The sequence below is a fragment of the Mastacembelus armatus genome, chromosome 20 (assembly GCF_900324485.2).
Source record: "Mastacembelus armatus chromosome 20, fMasArm1.2, whole genome shotgun sequence".
Classification (NCBI taxonomy): Eukaryota; Metazoa; Chordata; class Actinopteri; order Synbranchiformes; family Mastacembelidae; genus Mastacembelus; species Mastacembelus armatus.
Window position 1 is genome coordinate 19,993,975 of NC_046652.1, and position 20,050 is coordinate 20,014,024.

General features: G+C 44.9%; 2 protein-coding genes across 2 annotated transcripts in view; one reads left to right on the forward strand and one right to left on the reverse strand.

Moving 5' to 3' along the window:
* LOC113121869 (zinc finger protein 665-like) overlaps positions 1–20,050 on the reverse strand; it is a 219,208-nt gene that overhangs the window by 159,565 nt on the left and 39,593 nt on the right. The window lies entirely within an intron of this gene.
* On the forward strand, positions 537–19,787 carry LOC113121921 (band 4.1-like protein 3). The gene is made up of 27 exons (XM_026292814.1): positions 537–594; positions 2,077–2,176; positions 2,249–2,392; positions 2,588–2,692; positions 2,798–2,840; positions 2,967–3,042; positions 3,130–3,251; positions 4,389–4,485; positions 4,589–4,676; positions 6,634–6,786; positions 6,997–7,094; positions 9,870–10,045; positions 10,619–10,702; positions 12,169–12,273; positions 12,380–12,522; positions 12,610–12,657; positions 12,744–12,773; positions 12,876–13,058; positions 13,252–13,281; positions 13,562–13,963; positions 15,263–15,358; positions 15,629–16,342; positions 16,603–16,647; positions 16,978–17,076; positions 17,197–17,277; positions 17,755–17,876; positions 18,945–19,787. The coding sequence occupies exons 2-26, from the start codon at positions 2,087–2,089 to the stop codon at positions 17,863–17,865; spliced, it is 3,363 nt and encodes a 1,120-aa protein (XP_026148599.1). The 5' UTR covers positions 537–594; positions 2,077–2,086; the 3' UTR covers positions 17,866–17,876; positions 18,945–19,787.

The following is a 20,050-nucleotide window of genomic DNA, read 5'->3' on the forward strand; positions in this document are numbered from 1 at the left end:
CAGTGCGCACGAGACAATAAAAGCAAAGGAGCCTGCTCTTCATCATCTTCGTCACTCGGCCTGAGCATGTGCGCAGGTATAACACCTGTTCATGTTTCACCTTCATCATCCTCAGCCTGTTTTCACAACGAGAAACACTCAATGGTTCTTATTGCGATTTGGTCTGGACTTTCCATGAGAGGGTTTGGGTCATCCTCATCATCATCATCATCTTCTTCTTCTTCTTCTTCTTCTGCAGCTGCACGGATCGCTCCCTGTCCATGATTTTCAGGTGAGTAACAGAAACACCCTCAAAGGTCCTACTGGAGCTTTCAGCCGCATCCTCGGTCCCTGTCTGAGGGAGCAGACTTTGGGAGGGTATTGCTAATGAACAGCTCGTGTCTTATCATATAATCGTTGAATTAATCAATGGCAACAAGTTTTTCAGTATTTAGCTGAGCGTCGTGAATATTTTAATACCAAACAGCTGGCTTTGCGCCTTGCGCCGTGACGTCACCGCCGCGCCGCTGTGCGTCGTGGAAATAGATGACGTAGATGTTAAAAAGCGTCCCTTACCGGGAGGAACAGAAGGACGGGCATCCTTCAGGAAGACAGGTAAATCTGAGGCTTTGGTTCATGAAGGAGGAGGCGGAGGCGGTTACTGATCGCTGATAGAACCGGTAATCATTTTGTTATTTATTAGCAGAGAGAGAGAGACAGAGAGTCTGCTTTATCACACTGCAGCTGTGTGTGTGTGTGTGTGTGTGTGTGTGTGTTGCAGCGGGGTGTTTCCTGCTGCAGGACGACACAAGCAGCGGATACACATCTGCAAATCTGCGTGCTCTGTTAGTCGACATCTCTGTACTGAATCATGTCAAACATCTCTGGACCTTTTAAAAACATCCCTTGACCTTTTAAAAATATCTGAACAGATTTAAAATGCCTCTGGACCTTCTAAAAATATCTCTGGGCCTTTTAAAAATGTCTCTGGATCTTTTAAAAATATGTCTGGACCTTTTAAAAATGTCTCTGGATCTTTTAAAAATATCTCTGGACAGGGTTAAAATATCTGGATCTTTTAAAAATATGTCTGGACCTTTTAAAAATATGTCTGGACCTTTTAAAAATGTCTCTGGACCTTTTAAAAAAATATCTCTGCATCTTTTAAAAATATCTGTGGATCTTTTAAAAATATTTCTGGACCTTTTAAAAATATCTCTTGATGGGGTTAAAATATCTGGACCTTTTAAAAATATTTCTGGATCTTTTAAAAATATCTCTTGACGGGGTTAAAATATCTGGATCTTTTAAAAATATTTCTGGACCTTTTAAAAATATGTCTGGACAGGGTTAAAATATATCAGGGTTAAAAAGTTGTTATTTAGTAGTTACTCAGGGTTAGGGTTAGTCAGTAAGTAGTCAGTTGTTATTGGCTCAGGGTTAGTTGTTAATAATAATAATTAGTAGTGATAAATACCTACCTACAGTAATATAAGGTTCAGGAATGAAAGCTTGAAGTAGTTTTTATTAACACAGTCACATAAAAAAACAACAGAAGTGAAGTCTGGACCAACACAAATTTACGGATCAGACACACACACCTGTGATATTCATTAGCACCTGTTCTGATTGGCTAGGTTAACATGAGTCACGAGTCGTCCAGCCAGTCACAGCAGGTTCTTATGAATAATGGACAGTTATGTCGGTTCCAGTGGACACAAACTAAAATATGCTCAGTTTTCCTCTGACCCACATCATCATCATCGCCGTTGTCGTAGACATCTGAATCAAACCAGATTACACCGTCACTCAGCCTTAATCTCTCTCTCGCTCTCTCTGACCTCACTACCCCTGGTTACCATGGCAACCCATCAGCTGGAAGGGTCACCAGATGGTAGCCGCGGGTTATCCCCTTAGCGTAATGACATCATCAGAGTGTGACCAGGGTAGTAGAAAATGAGGCTTTGTTCAAACACAGCTCTGAAATGTCAGTGCTTTTAATTTGTCTGTTCACAGATGAGACATGATGTCTTTCCTGAAACACTGTGAGGAATTCGAGATGGTTCATTTTCATATTGTATCTTTAATGTCTTTCAGTTGAATCACCATGACAACAGAGCCAGGTGAGCCGCAGGAGGCACAGCCCAAAGAGATGGAGTCTCTCCCTGAAGCTGCTGCCCACTCCACACCAAAACAGGTTAGAAGCAATAATTGAACAGGATAAATAGTTTGTTAAACAGAAGTATGACATCACTTCTGGTGTTCTCAGGGCGGGCCGCCCTCATTGCCTGACGACTCTAGTCACCTGTCGTCGAGTGGTCGGGTTGCTACGGCAAGGAACCCGTTGACCTTCAGGACGATGCAGGCGAGGGTGACCCTGCTGGATGGTGTGCTGTTCACCTGCACTGTGGAGGTGAGACAGGTGGAGGCAGGGTGAAATGGGTGGAGGCGGGTGTAGGCAGGTGGAGACAGGTAGAGGCAGGTATGTTTTCTGTTGTTGTATTCAAAAAATGACCTCCAGCATGATGATGACGATGTGCAGTAGAACCAGCAGAACCATTAAAGAATATGTGAGCTGAACCTGTCGCTTCATTTTTCCCATTTTCAGAAGCGAGCTCGGGGTCTGCAGCTGTTTGAGAAGGTCTGTGAACACATCAACCTGCTGGAGAGAGACTACTTCGCTTTGTCCTTCAGAGACGCTGACAACAACAAGGTAGCTGTCTGTCTGCTCATGTCTGTCTGCTCATGTCTGTCCCCTCATGTGTCTGCTCAACTCTCTGTTCTCATACCTGTCTGACCTTTGACCTCTGTTTTATAGAACTGGTTGGATCCAGCAAAGGAGATGAAGAAGCAGGTCAGAGGTCAGTTTGAAATACACTGACACTGGTTAACTGACTTGCTGACACAGTGGCCAATTGGTGGTCTAGATTGTGGTCAGTTGAGCTGGACTACCTGTTTTAATTGACTTCCTGCTTTCTCTCTCTTAGGTGTTCCTTGGAACTTCTCATTTAATGTAAAGTTTTACCCACCTGACCCCGCCCAGCTCTCTGAGGACATCACCAGGTAGCTCATCTGTCAATTAAAACTCAACACATCTCAAATGTTTTCACTTGGTGAACACCTGAGGAAGGTGATCCTGTCTGTCTACAGGTACTTCCTGTGTCTTCAGCTCAGACAAGACATAGTTTCTGGTCGTCTTCCTTGTTCGTTTGCGACCCACACTGTCCTTGGCTCCTACACTGTCCAGTCAGAGCTCGGGGACTACGATCCTGGTACAAAAGCCTCCAACTTTATTTTGTCTGTCTGTCTGACCTGTATGTCTGTCTGTCCCTAATGAACTGTCTGTCTCCAATGACCTGTCTGTCTGCCCTGTATGTCTGTCTGTCCCTAATGACCTGTCTGTCCCTAATGACCTGTCTGTCTGACCTGTATGTCTGTCTGTCTCTAATGACCTGTCTGTCTGACCTGTATGTCTGTCTGTCCCTAATGACCTGTCTGTCTGACCTGTATGTCTAATTCTCCCTAATGACCTGTCTGTCCCTAATGACCTGTCTGTCTGTCTGACCTGTCTGTCTGTCTGTCTGACCTGTCTGTCTGTCTCTAATGACCTGTCTGTCTGACCTGTATGTCTGTCTGTCCCTAATGACCTGTCTGTCTGACCTGTATGTCTAATTCTCCCTAATGACCTGTCTGTCCCTAATGACCTGTCTGTCTGACCTGTCTGTCTGACCTGTATGTCTAATTGTCCCTAATGACCTGTCTGTCTGACCTGTATGTCTAATTGTCCCTAATGACCTGTCTGTCTGACCTGTATGTCTAATTGTCCCTAATGACCTGTCTGTCTGACCTGTATGTCTGCCTGTCTCTAATGACCTGTCTGTCTGACCTGTATGTCTGTCTGTCTCTAATGACCTGTCTGTCTGACCTGTATGTCTAATTGTCCCTAATGACCTGTCTGTCCCTAATGACCTGTCTGTCTGACCTGTATGTCTGTCTGTCTCTAATGACCTGTCTGTCTGACCTGTATGTCTAATTGTCCCTAATGACCTGTCTGTCTGACCTGTATGTCTGTCTGTCCCTAATGACCTGTCTGTCTGACCTGTATGTCTAATTGTCCCTAATGACCTGTCTGTCCCTAATGACCTGTCTGTCTGACCTGTCTGTTTGTCTGTCTCTAATGACCTGTTTGTCTTTCTGACCTGTCTGTCTCTAATGACCTGTCTGTCTGACCTGTCTGTCTGTCTGACCTGTCTGTCTCTAATGACCTGTCTGTCTGACCTGTCTGTCTGTCTGTCTCTAATGACCTGTCTGTCTGTCTGACCTGTCTGTCTGTCTGTCTCTAATGACCTGTCTGTCTGTCTGACCTGTCTGTCTGTCTGTCTCTAATGACCTGTCTGTCTGTCTTTCAGACGAGTGTGGCTGCAACTATGTCAGTGAACTGTGTTTTGCTCCAAATCAAACCAAAGAGATGGAGGAAAAGATCATGGAGCTGCACAAAACCCACAAGTTCTCAGGCTCATTCTGACATTCTAACTTTAATTATTGGTAAAGTGTCGCTCAAATGGTAGAAACAGTCAGACCTGCAATGAATGTGTGTTTCTGTGTTCAGGGGGATGACGCCAGCTGAAGCAGAGATGCAGTTCCTGGAAAATGTAAAGAAACTTTCCATGTATGGCGTCGACCTGCATCACGCCAAGGTAAAAAGCAGCTTCACACGGAGCGAAGTTAAAGGCCAGCGAGTACTCCATGATTTCAGCTGCATTTCCAAGTTTTATTCTTACAGGAAGTCAGTGTCACATTGTTTGTTACCATCCACACATCAACTTGTTTTGCTTTTATCAGTGTCTTTGAGTGGTCTGTTGTGTCTGAGAGTTGTTATTATTCCCCCACACCGGTGACAGGTGATGCCAGAGGCGTCGTGTTTTCAGGCTGTGAATTTCAGTTTATTTGTGTAACGCAAAATCACAACACAGTCATCTCAAGGGACTTTACTAAAAAACAAAAACATAAATCCAACAAATCCATTATGAGAGAGGAAAAACTCCCTTTAACGGAAGAAAAAACCTCCAGCAGAATCGGACTCAGTTTGGGCGGCCATCTGTCTCGACCGGTTGGGGTGAGTGGATAGAGCAGAGAGAAAAGAACAGCAACAATAAACAACAAATAGACACTGCAGGTTGGTGGGACCAGTAACTGCACATCAGCGATATACAGCTCCAGGACCAGGGACACCTAAACATATATAGAGAGGAATGCAATGTCCCCCAGTGCGGGGGTGCTGGACAGTCTATTGTGCATCATCCAGTCACATGAAATGTATAATACTTTGGCAGGTTTAAGGAGAAATTTTTAGTTTTGAAGCAGCTTTAAACTGAAGGTTTATGAGACTGTAAAAAAAAATCGCTGTGTACGTACCACTTTACAGGCACAAGTCACCAGTGGAGACACAGGTCAGGTCATATGACTTGACACCTGGAAGAAACAGGATCTGGTCTACTCTCAGTTATTAATTTGTTTTGTGTAAATTGTTATTAGGTGTTTCTTAATAACTGTTCCTTAACAAGCACATAAAAGCAGGGAGAACACAATGTTGTGTTTGAATGTTCCACTGCTGCCGACTTTCTATTTCCTGTCCCACTGATCAATCACCAGTGACCCACATCCTCTCGTCAATCAATGGTGTTGGTGAGCAGCACTAAAGTCGATTTTTTTCCATCTGTTTTCATTGAGTCAGTAACACGGAGAGACAGATTGATGTGACTCACATCAGAGTCAGCAGCTGATTCAGGTCATACTGATCAATCAGCCTGATCGCAGCCGCAGGCTGGAGTTAGGTCTGGACACCCGGACAGTGTACACAGGGTGATTCAAGAATCATGTCCGTGGAGACAAAATCAGAACAGAGATCAGCCAACATAGGTCCAGTGAACCTGATGAGCAGCTACAGAATCAGTTGGACTCACTAAGGACACCAGCTGGACAGGAGACTGACTGAATGACCGACTGTCTATGTCTGTCTGTCTGATTGTGTCTGTCTGATCGACTGACTGTCTGCCTGATGGCCTGTCTGACTGACTGACTGTTCAACTGTGTGAATGACTGTTTCTCTTTTTATCTGGCTGTTTGTGTCTGACTGTCTGTCTGTCTGTTTGACTGGAGTAGATGGTAGGAAGACGGTTTGACTGTCTGTCTCCAGCTCAGTCAGAGGTAAGACTGTTTCCTGTGTTGGTGCAAATGTTTTTCTTTACATCAGCATCAGTTCTTGGTTTTTAGAGGCAGAAACATCCTCAGCTGTTCCTACAACACCCAGAATGCACCTCAGACCCTGCCCTCCCCACACCACACCGTCCTGTTTCCAGCTGTTTTTTGTACTTTACAAATGCAGCAGCAGAAAACCCCTGCCGCTTTGAGGTCAGTTCCTTCCAGACCTCAGACTTGTGGAGAGTCCACATGTATTTCTGTCATATGTATGGGTGATCTGTTCCTTGTGGTCCAGATGTAAAGGCCTTTTGTGTTTCTGTGGACATGGGTTTAGCTCAGTTCCTGATGATCTTGTTAGAGAAACTTCATCAATGTCCTTGGAGTACAGCATTACAAATGTGTGGTGTGTGTGCGTGTGCGTGCGTGCGTGTGTGTGCGCGCCTACACCTGCAGGACTCGGAGGGTGTGCCCATCATGCTGGGCGTGTGCAGCAGCGGTCTGCTGGTTTACAGGGACCGACTGAGGATCAACAGATTCTCGTGGCCCAAGATCCTGAAAATATCTTACAAAAGAAACAACTTCTACATCAAGATTCGACCTGGGGAGGTGAGACACACATATCACCACAGAAGAAAAGTTCATGGCTAAAGTGAAACGTTGGAGGTTTTGTCTTCTGAATTTTGTTTTCTGTTTTTAAACCAGTAGGTTTCTCCTAAGGGTCACATTCAGCTTCATGTCCTGCAGACTGATTTTTTTTTTTTTTGAGACCAGTTTTAATCTGTGTCCAATCTGACCAGTTCACCTGTCTGTCTCCAGTTTGACCAGTTTGAGTCTACAATTGGTTTTAAGCTGTTGAACCACAGAGCAGCGAAGAGACTATGGAAAGTTTGTGTGGAGCATCACTCCTTCTTCAGGTTAGTCTGTGGTGGATTTAAGGTGCTGATGTAATCGATGTGATTTGTTTCAAGAACCTAATGGGATGTGATGTAATGTGTGGTTAATTCAAAGACCTGATAGGATGTGTGGGTTGTTTGATGACCGAATGGGACATATGGTGTGTTCAAGTACCTGCTGTGATTATAAAAGTGTGGTGCATTCGAGGACCTGACATGATGGTGTGTGTGGTGCTTTTGGGGTCCTAATGGGATGTGTGGTGCGTTCAAGAACCTAATGTAATATCATGCCATGGAAATCAACTGAATTATGTGTCGACACTTCGACTTTACTTAATTGATCATGTGGCATCACATGACACAGTTTTACATGAAGTTTACTGACTGTGATGGGACTGAGCACAGTATGATCATGTGACTAGGGATCGACCGTTCTGGCTTTTTCTATGGCCAATGCTGATTTTTAGAAATCAGGGCAGGCGCTGGAAGATTATTCTTGGCTGTTATGTTGGTTTGATTTTCTTTGACTGGGGATTCACCTTTTCTGTCTAAAGATCACAGGAAGTCTCGGGTTAGCTAGCCTGGCCAGACTAACTCTTTTCCTATTCTATACAGAGAATTAGTCTGGAATCTCACTGGTTGAGATTGGATTTCCTGGGGACAGGCCAATGGACACAGAATGAACCAGAGAAACCAAAGATAGGATGCAAGCAAAGCAATACCAGTATCAACAAACAAACCCAGCGTTAATCCAACATGCCTTGCGGTGGAGTGGAGATGCTAGTGACTGACTGTTTTTGTTGTAAAAAATATGAGAATTCATGGTATTATCACCAGTTCTGTGCATATTTTTGAACAGAGTAAACAGCAAAATCCAGTTGTAGAAAGATTTGCAGACTTGGGACTGGCATTGAGAAACGTTAACAACTCAGTGCGTATGTGCAAGGTTGTTTTAAATCTGGTTGGATGACTGGAGCGTGAAGCCTGCCCCATTGCAGACAAACGGCTATGATTGACTCATTTGAAGCCCGAGGAAGAGAAGAGGCAGGAGCTCCAGGGGCTTCTTAGTGAAAAAATGTGGGTCTTGCTGGCCAGGCTAGGGTTTTAGGGGCTACTCAGCATTTATACAGGACCTGATGCCCAGTGCTCTTTCTGCTGACTGCATCCTGCTCTCTCCTCTGGACTGTCAGCTGTCAGCCAATCTTGTAAAAACAAATCATAACTATCTATGGAAGATTATTGAGGGTTTGCCCAGTGCTTCAGTTCACTGTCCATGATGACTGTAAATATACTTCTTTGTGTAACTACATAGAGAACGTGTGTAAAATGCTAAAAATGGTGGTTTAATAATTAGACATGTACTCATGTTTACATATTCAAATTAGCCATGTAGAGCAAAGTTACCTTATGTTTGAACATAAAAAAAGTTTTCTATAATTTGGTAATGAAGATGAATAATTATAGTGCTTTATAATAATGCATGTTATTGCTATTTCATCTCCACTTACACTAAAGTAATAAAGTGCATCAGTTAGCTTACTGACCTTAGTTGCATCATTAAAAGGGCAAACCATCACCTTTACTTCCTGTGAAGGCTGAAGCGGGCTGCACTGGGACCCACAGAACTCACTGATGTGCTGTGGAGCACATCATCACTTCTTGTGTCACGGTGTGGCATAGCAGCTGCTGAGTTGCAGACAAGAAGGCGTTGCAGCGAAACTGCCCAGAGAATCACTGGCTGCAGCCCCCGACCTTCTACATCTAAATTAAACGTGCATTAAAAAAGGATCCTGTGTCATGAGAGATGCTACAAACCCGGCATATGACGTTTTTTGTTACACAAAATCTGGGCCAGAACCACCAGGGCCAGAACAGTTTTTTTCCAGACGCTGTGAGACTGATTAAAGGTACACCACCTTGCTCTAATGCACTTTGAAAATAAATTAAATAAATAAAACTTTACTGCTATGTGAACAGTTTTATGGTTCCCTATACTCAGTTCAATACGCCTTGTGGGGAACAACATATTTTACATCTATTTTATCTGTTTAGTATCTTATTTTCTTGTTTAGTCTCCATGTCTTTTAATTACCAGTGTTTGTATATATACACAGCAAATCAACCCAGAGAATTATTTTATTTCAACGTGTTACACATGAATTTTGAATTACTTGGCAAGTTTGCAGCTAAGTGGGCTAATGTTTGACAATATTCATACCATGGAGCTGTAACCACACACTTTTTGTGTGACAATGTTCAGTCAAAGCAATCAGCAGCTGTTTTTGCTGACATTAACTTTGCAACTTAATCACCACGGCTACACCTTCTTCTATGTTGCTTTTATGTGTGAGCCAATTCCAAAACAAGTTCGCAAAATTAACATTGTTATTACTATTGATTAGATTAGATTATTGATTATCATTTTTTAGGAGCGCTGAGACAAAGTTTAGGTGTGTTTGAACAACATTAAAGGGTCTAAAATCGAATCATGAGAAGAAGGTGGGACAGTGTCTCTTTAACTGGTGCTGGTGGTGTGTTTAAGATGGCATTGTCAGATCTTTTGCTCTGCACCTGCTTGGACTTCAGGTCTGGATCTGAATCTTAAGCCAGCAAATGTCTGGTAGATTTGATGTATGTGTGCATACAAACGTGACTACCATCCTTGATTTAACTGGTCAGCCTCTACGTGTGACGTGACGTTTCTTGATACAACGTAAAGGAGAAATGTGGTTTGATGTGGCCTGACATCACCAACATATAAACAACATGCCTGCTGTCTTCGCTTCTCTCTCTCAGACTGGTGTCTCCTGAAGAACCCCCGAAGAAGTTCCTGACTCTGGGATCAAAGTTTCGTTACAGTGGTCGGACTCAGATTCAGAGTCGCAGAGCCAGCGCTCAGATCTCCAGACCTGCACCGCATTTCCCACGATGCATCAGCAAGAGGAACATGCTGAGTCGTAGCCTGGATGGAGGTACCTATTGTACTGCTGCTGGTCTGAGAAGTAGAAGCACTGGTAATCCCAGTTTAGGTTGTCTCAATGGTAGTAGCACTGGTCCTAGTCGTGTCCAACCAACTGCCTGCACCAGGTGAAGGGGGGGTCAGGTTTAGAAATCCAGCTCTTTGATTGGTTGCACTTGTACCATAAGCTATAGTTCTGGTCTCCACAGTAGTACAACTAGTCAAGGCAAGTGTAGTAGTGGTCTCAGTGATGTCACTGTGCCCCTAGTACAACATGGCAGTGGAAACCAGAGGTATTCAACCAGGTCTTAGGAGTTCTGGTCCAGGATTCTGGTAAGATCCTTCTGTTACTTGTCCCTAGTCATATAACTGGTCAAAGCAGTAGTAGTACTGGTCAAAATAGTAGTAGTACTGATCTCTCTGTGGTAGCAATACTGGTCTTGGTGGTAGCAGTACTGGTATCCTTTGTAGTAGTACTGGTCTTGGTTCTAGTAGCAGTACTGGTTCAAACAGAAGTAGTAGTGAAGTTTCATGTTCAGATTGATCCTGAACTTGTTGATCACCCGAGTTTTTGATTGGTCCCCAGCTCCGAGGCCCATGCCCACCTCCTCTCTGATTGGCTCTCCAGCTTTCACAGCGAGCCCTAAAGCCAACGGTGGTACACGGACAGGTAGAAGTTGTAGTACTACTGCGGTAGTACTGTAGTGATCTGTGATTGGCTACAGCAGTGAATGCGTCATTCAGCTTGTTTGGGAATGCTGTTCTGATTCGCTGGAGGGGCTGTGTTTCATTCAGACAGATCTAATCAGCTTTTGTGTTTCTACTGATGTCACCATGTCATCAGGCGTGTCCTGTCATCAATAATGTGATCGACTTTGATCATGTCAGGTGTCACAGGTGTGGTGGGTGTGGCAGTTGTGGCAGATGTGTAAAAGAGATGGGGGGGAGTGTTCACATTTTTGTGTCTAACTCAGCAGCAGATCTTTAGTATAGTGTTTCAGTGTCCTTAAAGCCCTGCCCATGGTCAGACAGAAGCCATACCCTTGTGATACAGGGCGTCAGTGCACCATGAGTGGGACTCAAATAATTTATTGGTACAGCCAAACACGTTGATCAGCGTTCTTTACCATTTCGATAAAACAAGACTTACCTTCTGACTTCCTGAATACTGCAGCCAGTATGATATCTCCTGTCAGCTCCCACTTTTGGTCCCAACACCAAGGTATTAATACCAGATAAGATTAAAAAAAACAAAACTTTATTAATCCTCAAAGGGAAGTACATGGACTGTGGAGCTCTGTTGTTTTTATCTGGGAACTTGAGAATGGACAGGTCAGACTACACACTACGTTAGCAGGGTTACCACTGTGCCTGTGGAAATTCATAACAACCCTCACACTGGAATCAGAACCACCAGACAGAGCCAGACAAAATGGGCATAAACACCTGGAAGAGACTAGAATCAGACAAGACAGAAGCTTTTCCACTACAAAGACCAGAGCAGTGTCCAGTTCATTAAGATAAACAGATTTGCACAGGACAAGTCTGTACCTTCTGAGCCCAAAACTCGGTCCACCTCCAGCTGAAGGACCTGAGGAACAGCAGGACGTCTGCCACAACACTGTAGCAGGCAGTTATAGCACTGACCTGACACCCATTTACACCTGGAGACTCATTAGAGCTGTGATTTGTTAGTCCATCTGAGTGTCATGTGACAGTCATTAGAGTCACATGAGTCCAGCTCACAGATGTTAAACAGCTGGGGGTCTCAGCCCATCAGTCAGAATAAACAAATATCAGATATCTTTGTTAGCCTTGTTAGCGTAGGTGTGAATATTCTTAGCATTATTTGCATCATTAGCATTGCCTGGGTCCTAGTTAATGCCTTATAATAACCGGTTGTGGCTTTGTAATTGGACTGAATGCTGATTGGCTGATTGGCCCAGGCTGCTGTGCATGTGCCCTGAGCTCTGATTGGCTGAGCAGACTGGCTAGCAGCATTGCAGTGATCAAGCTTGGATACAGCTGGCTGATGATTACTATGGTTACCTTTGCTGTGTAGATCACAGTGATAACATCACAGCTTGTGTGTATGTGTGTGTGTGTGTGTGTGTGTGTGTGTGTGTGTGTGTGTAGATATGGGCTCGGGACTGTATGCAGCATCTAAAGGTATTGCCGTCAGTGATCTCATCACCACAGTAACACCTGAGAAGAGGATGAAAGACAAGGAGGAGGAGCCAGGTAAAAACAGCCCATCAGAGAAAGACAGCTGAGATCAGCTGACTGAAAGTCTGAAAGTCTTTTTTACATCGCTTCCTTTCTTATGTCCTTGTCTCCTGTCCACCAGTTGAGGAGGTCCTGGTGGTAGAGCAGGAGGTGGTGGAGGCGAATAAAGAGGAGGTGCTGCTACAGCAGCAGGATCAGGAGGAGACCAAAGCAACTGAGTGTTCTCAGCAGAGTCCTCCGACTCCTCAGAAACAGGATACTAAGGTAACAAACACCTGTCTCTCACCTTTCTTCAACCACTCACCTGTCCTTCACCTGTCGTCTGTTCCTAACTAAAGTGTTTGTGTTTAGACGGAGCTGACTGACACAGCTGTGGATGGTGATCTGACAGCCACTGAGGTACTGTTCATCTCTGCACTCACAGTACATTCAGTATTCATACTCTGTGGACAACACTCACCTGTCTGTCTTTCTACCTGTGACAGTCCGATCAGGATGAAGACTTGAAAACGCAGGTAAATGGGGTGGCAGTACAATTGATGTGATCATGTTCTGTTGTCGTACAGACTGAGTGTCTCTGTTTGACTCCCCTGTTCATCTCACCTGTCTGGTTTTAGGAGACACTGGGGAGTCCTGAGGAGGAGCAGAAACCTCAGAGCACCATCAGCGCTCTCAGGCGCTCCTTCTTGGAAGGAGGAGGAGGAGGAGGGGGGCTGACAGAGTGGGAGAAGCGTCTGGCCTCCTCACCCATACGACGAGCCGACGACTCGCCAATGATTGAACCTCTGGATCCTGATGAGGTGAGGACAAGACAGAAACACTGTACTACCCCAACCCCAGACAGTTTCGGCCCCGCTGCCACTCCTGAGTTCAATCAAAGTGTTTCTGGGGGTCAACTGCTGGGTTAACTGTTGCTAGGGAAACTTTTTAGACACCGTCTGTCTGTCTGTCTGTCTGTCTGTCTGTCTGTCTGTCTGTCTGTCTGTCTCTTAGCCTCTGCCAGGGGACAGCAGCTCCTCAGAGGTAGGTCGATTTATCTGTCAGTCAGACTTGTTACAAATGTCTGTTTTACTTTATGTAGATTATAAATTTTTATAAACTGCAGGAAGTTTTTGTGATATCATACAGATGCCAAGGTTTGGTCACATTACCTTTTTAGACTGTCCTGAATCACGATGTGATCAGAGTGATCAGACTGTAAATGACTGAAAGGTAATGTGACTGCCTACCGCCTCACCTGTGGTCTGATTGGTTGATTGATCAGTGTGGGTGAGGTTTGATGTTGCTCACCTGTGTGCTCCAGGAGGGTGGAGTGAACCAAGCTTCGTTTGAGCCAGTCAGAGAGAGGAGCTACACTGTAGGGCGGAGCTATGACACGACCTCTGGCAAGGTTGTTACCATGACGACCAGGGATGAGAGTTCAGACATAACTGTGACAAAAACAAGTTTTGAGACAGGCATTACCCCAGGGGGGCCGCTGATCACTATCCGTGAGGTGAAGACACCAACCTCTCCATCAGAATCACCGTCCAGCATCTGTGATGTCATCAGTGATAAGACAGGAGTCGGGGCCAAAATTCTGGACCTTAGTCCAGGTAAAGCGTCTGTGTCCCCTCTGACCCCTCTCCTCCGACCTAAGTCACCTCTGGACGACCTAAACCTCAGCCCCAGCCCCGGCAGGAAGTCGCCCTCCATGGCCAGAGTGGTACGCTTATTCGCTGGTTGGTGGTCAGCATGGAAACTAGCATGAGGAGTAACTCAGCGATGTCGCAGCAACACTTTAACCCCCGTGGTGCTGAAACACAGTGTGTGGCTTAACATTGGCTCATTTATTTCAGTTTAAACTGAACATTTCAGCTCCGAAACACTGCAGACACCCGACAAACCAGGTGGAGCTCTGGTGAGACCTGGTTCCTCCATCAGGTCAGGATCAGCCAGAATCTGCAAGGAGTCCAGCAGGAGGCAGGATAGAGCTGCAGTGAGTCCAGCAGGAGGCAGGATAGAGCTGCAGTGAGTCCAGCAGGAGGCAGGATAGAGCCGCAGTGAGTCCAGCAGGAGGCAGGATAGAGCCGCAGTGAGTCCAGCAGGATAGAGCCGCAGTGAGTCCAGCAGGAGGCAGGATAGAGCCGCAGTGAGTCCAGCAGGATAGAGCCGCAGTGAGTCCAGCAGGAGGCAGTGTGGAGTTGCAATGTTCAGTTTTAACATTCCTCAGCTTCTCTTTCACCTCCTCCTAGATGCCATTTTATTTCTCCTTTGATCAAAACGGATCCCAGGGTGTGTGAGCAGTTTTTTTTTTTCCTATTGATTAATTTACTCAGTGTTCATCTGTGTTTTTTAATTGTGAGCTGGGATCCAGGGCTTCGTTCTGTTTCATTGCTGGTCACCTCTTATTGGTCATCGCTGCTTTTGACTGGTTACTTTGGTTTTCTGATCCTATTCACCTTGTTTGAAGCAGTGGTTTTCACAGATTTCTAAGACCTTCAGGTTCAGTCAGAGAAAATTTGTCGTGGTCAGATATCAAAAAATCTTCAGCTGGGATCTGTCCCAGGATGTAATACCACCACAGACTTTCTCCTTTGGAGGATGATGGGGGTTCTCTGCAGGTTTTCGTATTTGTTTTTGTAAAACAGCAGGGTTATTAGTAACAACAAAGAAATGTCTTCACTAAGCTTTTGTTTTGAAGTTTAGTTGCTGTGTTACATTACTTCCTGTATGTCCCCGCTTCCTCCTTTGTGCCTGATCCTTCCTGTTTCTGGATCAGGACTTTCTGTCACAGTTTCAACTACTGCACATGTGCAATAGAAACACCTGAGATTGCTAATTACTAACAAACCTATGCTCTGCACACTGTAATCACGCCCACTGAGACCCACCCCCTGCATGTCTGCAGCTTGGCTGTCAGATTCTACAGACAATCTACTGCAATCACTGAAACACTGGATCAAAGGTAGTTTCTGTCTCAGTTTATATGTCTCTAAACTTGTCTCTGTTTGTTTGTGTGTAGCCGAAACCAACGTTTGATGAAATGTCTCCTGAACTGACTGCTCTGCTGAAGTCAGCCAGAGAACAAAAAACCTTCAGAGAACTCAATCTGCTCAAGGTGCCCATCTAACCCAGTACACCTGACTGTCTGTCTGTTGGTCTGACTGTCTGCCTGACTGCATAGCTGACTGATAGATTGATTTCCCTGTCTCTCTGACTCTGACTGTCAGTCTGACTGTCTCACTATCTGTCTCTGACTGAATGACTCTCTGTCTGTCTTGTCTTGAATGACTGACTGATAGATTGACTGTCTGTCTAACGGACTTTCTGACTGACTGTGGTCACTGAGCTATTGGACTTCATATTCTTTTTTCACTTCCTGTTTCAGACATCAGAGAAGGTGGAGACAGTGTTTCTGATGACTGAGTTAGATGATCAGGACCAGCCAATGGCAGAGCAGCCTCAGGTAGCAGCACAAAACATTGTGGGTCTGCCCCCTAGCAACCCCCCTCCCCCTCCAGCAGGAGCCAGTATGACATATGCTGATGATGTCATAGAGAGATGGGCCAATGATGATGACAGTGACAATCCTAATGCTATCCAGGCTAATGTTTCAGAAGAGAAGCATGAGGTTAGTGATGATGATGTCAGTGATGATGAGCCTAGCAGCCAGGCTACTGATAATGATTCTAGTGAGGCTAGTGAGGATGCTATCAGTGTGTTAGCGCATGCAGCGGTGGAGGACGCCTTGGAGGCTGCAGTCAGACGGGCTCAGAGCCCAGAAGCTAATGACAATAATCAGGATAGCACTAATGCTAACACTGCAGTTAGAAGTGGTGAGCAGAAGCTAACAAGCATGGAGGCTACCAAGCTCCACGATACTAGATCCAGCTCTGTCCTGGGCTCTCAACCCACTGAGCACTACCATGCCGAAGACCACTTGGACAATTTAGAGGAGGACGGAGACAGCTGGAGGTTTGGTGGAAAGTCCCCTCCCCGATCTTTGCCCCGCCCCACCTCAGGATGCTCCCCCTGCTTGGCCAATCAGATGCAGCCAACTTATGACACCGATGATGAGGAGGAGTTTGAACCTCTGCAGGAGGTAACACTAAAAACAGTAACCCCTTCCCCAGGGAAACTAGAGATCCATGCCCCAGTGAAACCATTGTCTCTTGCCCCAGTGAAACCAGTGATTCCTGACCTAATGGATCCATTGATTCCTGCCCTAGTAATAGCAGTGACCCTTCCCACAGTAAAACCAGTGACCCCTTTTGTGAAGTTGTCCATGTTTTAGGAGCACATATTTAGGTTGTGGGTTATATATTTAGGAATGTGTAATTTGTTTTGTCTCTGATGTTTCAGGAGGTCCCAGTGATGAGGAAGACACTCATATATGAAACTCCAGGGGTGAGGACGGTTTATGTGTGTTTTTTTTTTAAAGTTTCTGTAGATAAATCTTTGCTCACTGGAGGAGTTATGTTTGTAGTTTTATAAGCATCAAAAATGTCAATATCTCAAAACATATCAATTCTGAACATTTGAGTGTCAGTAACAGTATTGATACACAAGTTCAAACACACAGTATCATCCCTGCAGACACCTCATGATTATAATCTTCAGCTCATGGTTGATCAGACAGAAAACACATGCAGACACCATTAGCTCATATCAATAACTAATCAATACTGCTTCAAAGTATTGATTTGGACTTCATTCTGAGGTACGTGTGTGTTTCAGAGCCGAGTGGACTCGGGTCCTCCTGCTGGTCTACTGCTGAGTTCCCAGACCTTTACTGCAGAGACCTCCAACACCACCACGATCACACACATTACCAAGGTAACGCATGTCGCTATGGTGACATACATCACCAAGGTAGCACATGTCACCACACAGTCATTCCAGTGTGTTTCTGCAAATCATGATGATCTGACTGAGTGTCTCTGACTCTGTCTTCAGACAGTAAAAGGAGGAATTTCAGAAACCAGGCTTGAGAAGAGAATTGTGATTTCTGGAGACACAGAAATCGACCATGACCAGGTAACTGTCACAAAACAGAAACAGAAATAATGGCAAAAAACCTTGATGGACAAGGGTTAGACTGGGACCGGTGGATAGAGACAAGGGTTAAGCTGGACCGGATAAATACGGATCAGGGTTAGACCGGAGCCAGTGGTTAGAGACCATGGTTAGACTGGGACGGATAGATATAGACCAGAGTTAGACCGGGACCAATGGTTAGAGTCCAGGGTTAGACTGGGACCAGAGGATAGAGACCACGGTTAGACCAGAACCAATGAATGGAAACCAGGGTTAGCCCTGCACCAATGAAAAAAGACCAGGGCTAGACTGGGACTAGTGGACACAGACCAAGGTCAGACTGATTCCAGGACTAACAGGCGAAAGATTTGTCAGGACCTGGACTGACAGGCCAAATCTGACCAGATTTGTCCTGGTTTGTGCAATTAATCCAGGGCCAAACCCTGAACAGGTGCTGACCCATTGTCTCTCTTAAAGGCCCTCGAGGCGGCGCTCAATGAGGCACGACGGCAGCATCCTGAGCTGTCTGTCACACGAGTCGTCGTCCACAAAGAAACTGAAGTTTCTCCTGATCATGTGATAAATTAGTGACATCACAGGTAACGGGGGGGATCTGGCCCCACTTCTACAGGTGGAGTCTCAGGCTAGATGCTGATTGGCTGAACAGTGCATGGCTGACCTCATTACATTGCATTTACATGTTTTATGTACTTTCCTGAGTCCAGAACCCATCACAAGAGATAAACCCAGAGAAACAGCTCAGATCTAATGAGCTGGAAAATTATTGAAATAATGATTGGACAAAACCTTTGAGATCAATTGAAGAGCTATATTGATTGGTTGTGAAAACTTGCAAAAGAACAATCAGACTGCACTAAAAACTGAGGAGGGGTGAGGAGGAGATGGTCAGTCTCTGGGGTCCCATGCTTCAACTGAGTGAAAGAGGATCACTGATGAACAAGTCACTGGAGCAGCACATACCCCGACAAACTGCCGCCCACTGTCCTTTGAAATGTGACATCACTGGAGCATGGCTCAGTAAACTGTTCACCTGTGTTCAGCACTGGTTCTGGGTGGTTCTAAGCCAGAGAACAGAGTCCAGAGTTCCAGTTGGTCAGTACTGAACAGAATCAAACAGTGTTCAGAGGACAGTGGGCAACATGCTATGCTATGCTATGCTCACATGCTAATTAGCATGACCATGTGGCTCACTTAGCCTAGCTGCTGTTGGCGCTAACTGGGCTGGAAGTTGCTTCCTCTTGTGATTACATTCATTAAAATCATGCCCTCTGATTGGCCCAGCATCACAGGTGATGTTTACCTGTTAATTCCTCCATGCAGGTGTCACTGATGTGGTCAGTCAACTGGAGTCCATGAAAAAAATCTCAAAGTTTAGCTTCTACTCAAATGAAATCAGACTCTAAAGTTTGTTGTTTGTATTTAATTATATAGGCTGTGGGAATGTGATCAGCAGTCCATGATTTTAATTTTATTTATTTTAGTTTCACCTTTCTTTCTCAGGGTTATCTTTCTGGTCTTTGTGTAAACACGATGATGTGGAAGCAAGTGATCAACGGTTTAACCGCAATCTCGCAGAATACAGGCTCAGGTTTTGGAAATTCAGACGTTGTTTCTTGTTCTAACATCTGCTTCTGTCTCTTATTCAGGACTGACTTCTGAGGCCTCACTGCATTATGGGAGCTGTAGTCCAGACTACAGCACCAACAAAGATACTGTGCACCAACACCTGGTGGAAGATAATGGAAGTAAACACACATGCATGGACAACTGTACACACACACACACACAGCAGCACCTGTCTGTCTAACTGGGGGTGGGGTCTGTGTCACCGTTAGCCTCATTTAGCATTAGCTCAATACTTTGATTAGAGTTAGAGGAAATTTTTAGTCACAGGGGAGAGGGAGATGGGAGGCGCTGCTGTGATGCAACATGTTCCCATAGCAACCACATAACCACAGCTGGTTAACCTCAGATAACCTTTCACCATCAAAACGTGACCTTCTGCTGCTTTTTTGTTCCACAGTAACAAGCCCCACACCCCAACCTAGCTTTCTGATAGGTAAAAGCAAACATCTGATTGGCTGGTAGACTCAGGTGTGTTTGCTCCTGGTTGTGTGATGGAAAACAGCAGCTTTAAGAAACATTCAGCAAGCAGTTTACATCATATCTGAAAGTTAGTAACCTCTGATTTTACCTGTGTCATATGGTAAGGTCACCTGACTTATGTGCCTCACCTGGCAAAGCGGATCTTTTATTCTGGGAGTGTGATGCAAACTGTTTCCTGTCTGAAATGTGAATTAGCATGAATGCTAGCACTGTAACCACTCACTGTATAGCAGCTAATACTCACCTGTATTTACCTATGATGCAAATGTGATGTGAGCTCCTTCCGCCATGGAAATCCATGTTTTTTTTTTTCCATTGTTTATGTCTTTATGGGTTTATGTTATTTATGAATTTATTGTGTTTGTAATCCCAGATTGAGTGACCACTACCCCCTGGTGTCATGTTATACTTTATTTTAATTAAGATAAACACTGAATGTGTCTGTTCGCAGTAAAGACAAATAAAACTCTCAATCAATTCTAATGACCCGACTTTCTGTCTGGCTGCAGGAACTGGTTTCATATCCAAAACTAAAGCAGGATGATTAGCAGGTCAGTGGACGTGAGAAAAAACCTTTATGATAAATTCAGCCGATTCAGCTATTTCCTTTGCACTATGGTATAAAGAAGAAGAAGGTGTTTTCCAG